Genomic DNA, 8607 nt, shown 5'->3' on the forward strand with positions numbered 1-8607 from the left:
ATAAGATAGCAGCTGCTCCCAAGTGGGCCGGGAGGGGAAGTAAAAGCAATTATAATTTATAATTTTTGCAACGGTCACAAACTATTGAAAACCTAAAAAAAAAAACAAAAAAAAAAAACACCTAAAACATGATCTTTATTTGGAGGTTTGTCATTTCATAATATTCTTTGTGCAATATTTTTTAAAGGCTGACTTAATACATGTCAAGAGTGGTTAGGGCCCCCTGCTTTCCTCCCAGGTCCCCCCTCTCATCTGCTGGTTAACTCCTGACAAGTCATATAACCACCCAAAGCTTTCACTCACTCACCCTTAACATGGAATCTGTGGTGGGGAGACAAGGGGAGTGACTGGTAACAGGTATGGGTTCTTTTGCGGGGGGTGATGCAAATGTTCTAAAATTGATCATAGTGATGGTAACACAACTCAATGAATATACTAAAAACCACTGAATTGTGCTCTTTAAATAGGTGAACTGTGTGATACGTGAATTATAGCTCAATAAAGCTGTTATTTTTAAAAAGACAGTCTATGGACCACATTGGATGTTTCGGAGGCCCGGGGGCTACTTACTGCGTCCCAAACCACTGCTGCGACTCCCAGCTGCCTCCAGTCCTGCCGAATCTGGATCGTGTGGTTTGCAAAGGAGAAGGTGGCAAGAGGCTTGTGGAATTTCTGTAACCCTATTCCCGCGGCCTCCTCATAGGGGACCAGGGCCATTTCGCCCAAGCCCAGGTCTCTGCTCCCCCAAATCTGTCGTGCAAAAAAATCCTGGGTGACGCTCTGGTCAGAAAATGCATTATCTCCTAAGTAAAAAGCTTCAAATGCTTTATAAGGCATTTTCTAAGTTCAAAAGAAGAAGGTAGGGGGAAGCCTTGTTTCCAATTACCTTTCAAAGTGTTCTGGGAAGCAAGCTTTAGCTCTGTATTCAAGACCTGTTTGGGCAATTCCTCTTCTTGGTGAGGAATAGAACGTCACCACCCCTACGGGATGCCTTACAGACTCCACAGTTAGCGGTGGATCAGCCAGAGCAGGATGACGGAACGCAGAGCGAGGTGATTGCCCAGGGTCCTGGCGCAGCAGGAAAAAGCAGTGCTTTCTAAAGCGCCCCGACCGGCTCCGGGAGGCTGGTTTGGTTTTGCTATGTGTTTTTTTTTTTTCCCAAACAAGTGACAAAAAGGGACCCAAACTTGCACCTGGACTCGGTGCTAAAATTTGATTATCCTGCCAGCTGAATATGTATGGACAACGCTATTCCATCTCCTCGAGACTGGAAGCGAAAGATACTGGAGAATTCCACGAGAAGCGCGGAACATTCCGGGGCGATTTGGGCGTCTGCGGCTCGAAGGCCTCCCCGGAGTCCGGCGAAATGCGCCCAACTCCTCTAAATGGTGAATGGGTAGGCCCTTCCGTCCCGCGGGCTTGAGAGCTCCGGGAACCAGGCATGGGGGTTAACTGGGGGAGGGTTCCCAGGGCCCTTCGAGGCCCGCTGGCCGCACAGAATGTCCGCCCCACCCCGGGCGTACCGGGGACGCGCCTAGGCCGCCCCGAAGCGGGGTCCGCGAGACACCCCAGCCCGAGGGGCAGCCTCACGGGTACTTACGACTCTGGAGGCGGCCCCAGCGTGGCGCGCCCTTCGCTTTCCCAGCCCCGAGATTGGTTGCAGAAAAAACCGGACTTAAAGGGCTAGAGAGGCGCAAGGCGGGCCGGGCGGAGGCTGGCGGCCCCGGCCGGGGAGACACGCGTTTCCGGTTCTCCCCACCCCCACCTCCGACAAGTGCTATGAGAGCACCCAGGGGCGCGGAGCTTGGCGGGATCCTGAGAGCCGCGCCGAGCGGGGATGTTGCGAGGCGGCAGGTCGGGCTTCCCACGTGGGACCCCAGGATGTTCGGGCAAGCAAATCAGTTTGATCAACGTTGGGGAAACAGCGAAGTGCAGAGCAGCGGGTGGGTACACAGAGGTCTAGGGGTGCGCTGGCGACGTATTAGAGGGGAGCGACCAGCGATGCACTGGATGCTCATTTGTACCCTTTGCCCTTTTTTAACCATGCGCGCGCTATCCCCTCTTTTTCTCTTTCTTCTCTTCTCTCGCTCGTTTTGTTTGATTTTAGGTTTAAAGGTGGTCAGTTAACGGGTGTAGGAGAAAGAAGACGTGGTCATCCGTTCGTCTCCATCAAAGTGGGGTCCGACGCAGAGTAATCACCACATAGTGGCAATCAAGTGGAAAAAGTCAAAAAGACCCTCTCAACTAAAGCGCAAACCGAGAGTCGGAACGTGGCGCCGGGGTCTGGATTTGGAAAATGGATCGGGTGGATGCGAAGGGTGAGCCGGCCTCGGGAGCGCGGAGTCTGGGGCGCGCCGCCGGCCCCAGACCCTGACCCGGGGTTGCTGAAGACTCCAAGCTTGAGTCTTCCCCCTCTGGGAAGCAGATGGCCAGCGCACCTTCCCTGGAGGCACCCAGGCTTGACGTGAAAGGTGCCGACGGCGTGGCGGCCAGGAGCAGCTCCCTGCAGAGCGCGCAGCCGGGGTCGGCTCCCAGAGTGTGACCGCGCGGGGGCGACATCCTCCTCTCGGGGACGGTTTCCTTTTGTTTTCCAGACTCTAACCCCAGCCCCTTCACTCCACCCCGCCTCCGCAGTCACCTGGTGATTCGCGGCAAGTTAAAAGAACTGGAGAGCTGTTGAATTCCCCATTCCCGGTCCCCGCCGCGGGAGCGTCTCCTTTGATCTGAGGCGGGGCCGGGGCATTGATAACCTTAAGAGCTGCGCTGGGGATTCTCATGGCAGCCGGAGTTGAGAACCGCAGGCCCCAACCACTCCCTCTCCTCAGGCTGGGCCTCTCTCTCCAGATTTCTTCAGCCTTCCAACTTCCAGTCCTTGACTGGGACTGGAAAGGTGAACTTTGTAAACAAAGTGAACTTTGAAGACCACCAGTGAGAGTGTTCCACTGCTCTCTCTTCTCTCCCTTTCCTTTTTTTTTTCATCGCCTCCCTCTTAACCTCTTTGCTTTCTGTCTTACCTACCCTACTTCTCTGTGCTTCCTCTGCCTCTCTTAACTTCCCTTTTACCTTTTCCTTTTTTAAAAACTCCTTCCCTTTATTTTGCTGTTTCCCTCTCTTGGCCCCTTTCCTTTGGGGAGCCAGCATTGGGCGGGAAAAGCACGGGCTTTGGAGCCAGAGAGGTCCGGAAAATTCAATTCGCCACAGACACTTAAAATTGTGTGACCTTGGATAATATAAAGCTCCTTAGATCCCAACTGTCCTCCTTAAAACCTGGTCCCTCTCCTCCATTCCTTTTCCCTGTTCCCCATCTTTTCTCCTGCAATCATTCACATGACTAAAAAGCTAGCAAAAAAAAAAAACACAACTTCCCAACCTCTCCAGGTGTCTACTATGAATATTTGAAAATAATAATTAATCCTTGGGAAAAAAGTGTGTATGTTGTAGATCATACTGTTAAATATTCAGTCTGCCTTCTAGAGGGCCTATCCCTGGAACCCCTTCCAAGAGAGAAATGCCTCCCCACCCTATTGAGTTCAGGCATGGTTGTGGACTTGCTTTGGCCAATGGAATGTGGGTGGCGATGACATTTGCCACCCCTGAACAGGAGCATCAGGTGCCTTTCACCCCCGTGCCATTGTTTGTTTTCCATCTGCTCTAGAACTGTATGTCCCAGATGGGAGTGGGCCATGGGGTCCTTAACCCTGAGTCCCCAGTTGAAGCAGAGCCACAGCTGGCCTGTGAAATACATGAAACAGGAGTAAGGAACAAACCTCTGTTGAGGTAACCCTTTGAGATTTGGGGGTGTTACTAAAGTATATCTTAAAGAAGCCAACACAACACAGGTGTGAAAGAGATGTGAAATTTCAAAAATTAGCTTGAATGTTTTAGTATGTATAGCTTAGTTTTGCTTTTCTGTGAAATAGATCCTTTTTCAGAGCCCTCCCCAGCTCAGCATGGCCCCCTTAATCGCCCTACACCTGTCAGCATCAACCTAAGACTGCCTAACACCATTTCATCAAACAGTGATTCTAAGAATTGAAGACAGTACTTCTAGCAGTCTTGCTAGGGATGTGCGGAAAAGTAGATTTACTTTCTCCCTTATTTAAAAGCAGTTCCAAAGTGCAGTGTAATTGTAATGTAACAATTAATAAAATATGTGCTTTTTCCTTCTGGAAAGATAGACTGGGCTCTTTTTCCCTCGTGCTGTCCCAGACCCATACAACTAAAAAGGAAACATCTCCTCTTAGCTCAGTGAGTTCCCCATGCACCTTTGGATTCCTGGACAATTTCATAACCACTCAACCCCTTGTTGAATTTAGGGTAAGGGTAAAATACAAATAAGTCCACCCAGAAGTGTTTGGTTGATAGCTTTTTATTTTTATCTGCATGACTAAAATTGCCTTTCCCCAATCATATGACACCTCTCCAGAAAAGAACGGTAGAAGGGCACTTACTCTTTTGTACCTCCGGTTTCCTAGAACTAGTCCATGTACGAGGTTGCAGTAGAAGCAGCCACCTTGGTACAATGGGATCCCTCCCCCATCCTCCCCTTGGCCCAAGGTGGATACTCAACTCAGGCTGGGTAAATAATTCTCTCTGCTGAGCAAGAATTTGGAGTGGTTGTTGGACCTCTGTTGCTGTTGCCTGTCCAGCACCCATTTTCCATTTTGCTGGTAGCAGTTCCCTTCTGCTAATAGTCAAGAGCCCTGCCTCTGGGGCCTGACAGTCTGGGTTCAAAGCCAGCTCTGTAATTTGCTAGCAGTGTGGCCTTAGGCAAGATGCTTTAACTCATATCTCAATTTCCCCATTATAAAGTGAGAATAATGTGCTGGTTAAATTAATAAACAAAGAAGATAATAATCTGAGATTAAAATAAATTGGCCTATCAAAAGTACTTAGAAGCGTGTCCGACAGTACACTTCTTGGAGGATTTATGTAGTGTTTGCTGTGGCTGTCATGTATTTGGGATGGGGCTAACTTCAACCCCAGCTCCAGGTTTGGGCACGTGTTCCAGGCTTGGCCAATGGGCATATTGCACTCCATCAGGCCATGGGTGGGTCAGAGGCGGGCAGTGACCAAAGCTGGGCTTAACCAGACCCCATCCTGAAACTTGCTGGGACTCTCAGAGAACCAGCCCATTGAGGAAGGAGAGAAGTCTGGAGGTCCTGTTTGGTTATCTGGTCCCAAGAGGGCAGAACCAGCAGGAAATGAAACCAGTGCAGGTGAGGATAAAGGGAGAGGTGCTTCCTCATGAGCCCTTGCATCCAGCTGGCCTGCAATTTTCAGTTATTTGAACCACTAAATCCCCTTATTAGCTGAAGCCAGTTTGAGCTTCTTTTTTTGTCCTCTGCAGAAGAAAACAAAATCTAATACATTGAGTCTGGGCCAGGCCCTTGAACAAAGGAGATAAAAAGTCGTGCCTGGGGGGCCATCCCCAGTGTGTCATGCAGATGGAGAAGCCAATCAGCACACAGAGAAAATACCAGGCTTTCCAGCGGCTCTCCGGGGCCTTGTCCTGGGCTGTACCTGGGCTTTTGGGTCCTATGCCAGTGTAACCTAATAATAAATGTCCCTTTCTTGATTAAGCTGGCTTGAGTAAGTGCCTGACACATGCAACTAGAATCCAAAAGAAAACTTAAAATGGTTATTGTTGTTGTTTGTTTTTAGGAAGTAACATAAGGAGGACACAAAATATCTATTAGTTCCTTATAGATTATTTGGTGGTAGCTGACTGATCATCAGATTTGCCAAACAACCTATACCCTAAAAAGTATAGGTGAAGATATCAATATCTTCACCACCCTTGCTGTCAGCAAATGACCTGAGTTATGAGTTTGCATAAATCTGAATAAATGTTTGCTAAATAGAAGCATGATCACTGGCTACATTTTTCTGTCCACTCTAGGATGTAGAGGCAGGCCCTCCCCGTGTCCCACCTCCACCCCTAACACCACCACAACAAGCCCTGGGTGTTCTTTCCCCTCCTTGGACCTGAGGAGCCTCACTCCCCGACTTGTTCCCACCCAACTCTTGCTCCTTTTTGCTTTCCGAGATGCGCAAGTGTCCCCTGTTATCCAAAAGCTCTTGAGCCTGCTTTTCTTTCTCCCCACCATCTTGTCTTTCTTCCTCCTGTCAGAGTCAGGATTTAGAGTGAGTTAGGTACACACACACACACACACACACACACCCTGCCTCTGGGTTCTCCACCCGCATTCCCTGTTTGTGGTCTGTCTTCCACTCTCTGCACTTGTAATCAGTTGAATTGTTCCACATACACACACCCAAAAAAAGATATGCTTAAGTCCTAAATCCCAGTACCTATGAAAGTAACCTTATTCGGAAATAGGGTTGTTGCAGATGAGGTCATAGTGGAGTAAGGTAGGTCCTTATTCAATATACCTGGTGTCCTTATACGAGGGGAAGAAGAGACTTGAGGGAAAAAGGCCATGTCACGAAGGCAGAGATTAAAGTGCTGTAGCTGCAAGCCAAGGAACATCAAGGATTTGCTGACAACCCCCAGAAGCTAGGAAGAGGCAAAGAAGGAGTCCTACTACAGATTTCAGAAGGAACCTGGCCCCACCAACACCTTGATTTCAGACTTCTTATCCCCAGAACCGTGAGACAATAAATTTCTGTTATTTTAAGCCACCTAGTTTGTGGTACTTACAGCAACTTATAGGAAATGAATACTGTACCTACTGGAATGTTCTTTTTTTAAAAATATATATATTTGTTTTTTATCGTATTTTTTATTGTAGACTGTAACATATATTCATAAAAGTGATAACTTTCCAAGTACAATTTAACAAGCAGTTCGAGAGCAAATTTCAAAAAATATTATAGGTTACAATTCCACAGTTTCAGTTATTTCCTTATTATGAAATATCACATATATATAAAAAGGTAATATCTTTCAAAATATGATTTAACAAGTAGATATATAGGAAATTTCCAAAGTTATTATGAGTTATAGTACCATAGTTTCAGTTATTTCCTTACTGTGGAATATAATATATATACAAAAAGGTATAGCTTTCAAATTACAATTTAACAAGTAGTTATAGAACAAATTTCAAAGGATGCTATGGGTTACAGTTCCACCATTTCAATTCTTTCCTTCTAACTATTCTAATACCCGAGCAACTAAGAAAAAGAAAATTATATAAAGATTCGGTATTCATAATCCTTTGTTAAATTCCGTCTTATCTCCTGCTGCCCCTTCCTCTAGTTTAATCACTTTCCCGATCTTCAGGGATGTCTAGGCAGTGACTACCCTAACCTGTTCACGTGGAAAAGGGATGTCAACTTTATGAGCAAAAGGGACACATCTAGTTGATGTTCTTGAAGAGGTTATTGCCTCTGGGTTTGGAACTTAGCTGGCATAGGAGCACTGAAAGATTTAAGTTTCTGATGAATAAACTTAGAGAGTGAAACTTTTATAGAGTCTCAGATAAGGATCCAGGTATTCTTTAAGGTTTTCGGGACTACTGTTGACTTGGGCTTTTGTGGTTATTTGGCGTATCTAGGTGAAGTTTGCATAGGAGTAACCTCCAGGACAGCCTCTTGACTCTATTTGAATTCTCTTAGCCACTAAAACCTTATTTTATTGCATTTCTTTTCCCCCCTTTGGTCATCGAATGTTCTTTTAGAACTCCTGGCCAGCTCCAGGTCCATCCCAAACCCTCAAGCTTCCCTATAGCCCTGGACTTAGAGGCCCTGCTCCTGGGTGAGCTTTCTTCCCTTTCGTAAGACACCCATCTCTGGCCTCTCCCACCTCTCCACTCGCAGTTCTCCCAGCTGCTGCAACTTCTCAGAAAGCTTGCTGTTCTTTGTTTCCTACACTCTTGCCTACTTAGCTGCTTTACTGTGATTTCAGTATATTCAAAACTACTGCTTCCACAGAGACCTAGGTCTCTGCTCAGCAGCCATAGTGGTGCAGTGGAAAGAGCAGGGAATTTGAAGCTATGGGACTTGGGTTTGAGTCCACTTCTGCTATTCTCTAACCATGTGACTGTGGACAAGTCACTAAAATTCCTTGAACTTCAGTTAATAAGTAGGCACCACATGAGGTGATGTGTGCAAAAGCTCACTGAACATTACAAGACCTGTTACCATGTAATATAGTATAGCGTAAGAGTTAAGAAAACAGGTTTGGAGTCAAATTCAAACAGACTGGACTGAAATCCTCGCTGGGTCCTTCACTAGTGGTGCAACTTTATCCAATTAATATTTCTGTGCCTCATTGTCCTCAACTGCAGAATGGGAATATTACCAGGACCCACTGGCTTGCTGGATGAGGATGAAGGTAGGAAGGTTGTGAATATGAAGAGTGTCTAGTATATAGTAAGCCTTTATTAAATATTTGCAGTTTCTTCCTTATTTCTATCTGTTGGCACCTCACATTTAACTCCTTCCTTCCCTGTGTGCACCATAAGGAAGAGGCCCAAGGGTTCCCTCTCCTCTGCCTTCACCTTGACATTCGTCCCTGGGGCTGCCTGGGGCTGCCTCAGACCCGTGGACTGCGGTAAGGACTCATTATCTGCCATCCTTCAGCTCATCTGTCTGAAATTTTAAGGTACTTAATATGTAACCAAGTCTTGTTGTTTCACT

General features: G+C 46.9%; 1 protein-coding gene and 1 long non-coding RNA gene across 11 annotated transcripts in view; one reads left to right on the top strand and one right to left on the bottom strand.

The window, feature by feature from the left end:
- The window catches only part of METTL21A (methyltransferase like 21A), a 234130-nt gene extending 232321 nt beyond the window's left edge, over positions 1–1809 (bottom strand). For 8 of the 10 annotated variants that reach the window (XR_005218796.1, XM_037849550.1, XM_037849555.1 and 5 more), the window contains exons 1-3: positions 1601–1809; positions 887–1068; positions 571–750 (exon numbers count right to left, since the gene is read on the bottom strand). Coding sequence is in view for 8 of the 10 variants with exons in the window: in XM_037849550.1 (XP_037705478.1) it covers positions 571–717 (147 nt within the window). In the remaining 2 variants the exon portion in view is untranslated. The other 2 variants (XM_037849551.1, XM_037849549.1) reach the window with 2 other exon arrangements.
- Positions 1728–5866, top strand: LOC119544244. The gene is made up of 2 exons (XR_005218797.1): positions 1728–1943; positions 2108–5866. It is a non-coding gene; the product is annotated as an uncharacterized LOC119544244 (long non-coding RNA).
- Positions 5867–8607: the final 2741 nt, after the last annotated feature.

Source organism: Choloepus didactylus, chromosome 9 (genome assembly GCF_015220235.1).
Source record: "Choloepus didactylus isolate mChoDid1 chromosome 9, mChoDid1.pri, whole genome shotgun sequence".
Taxonomy (NCBI): Eukaryota; Metazoa; Chordata; class Mammalia; order Pilosa; family Megalonychidae; genus Choloepus; species Choloepus didactylus.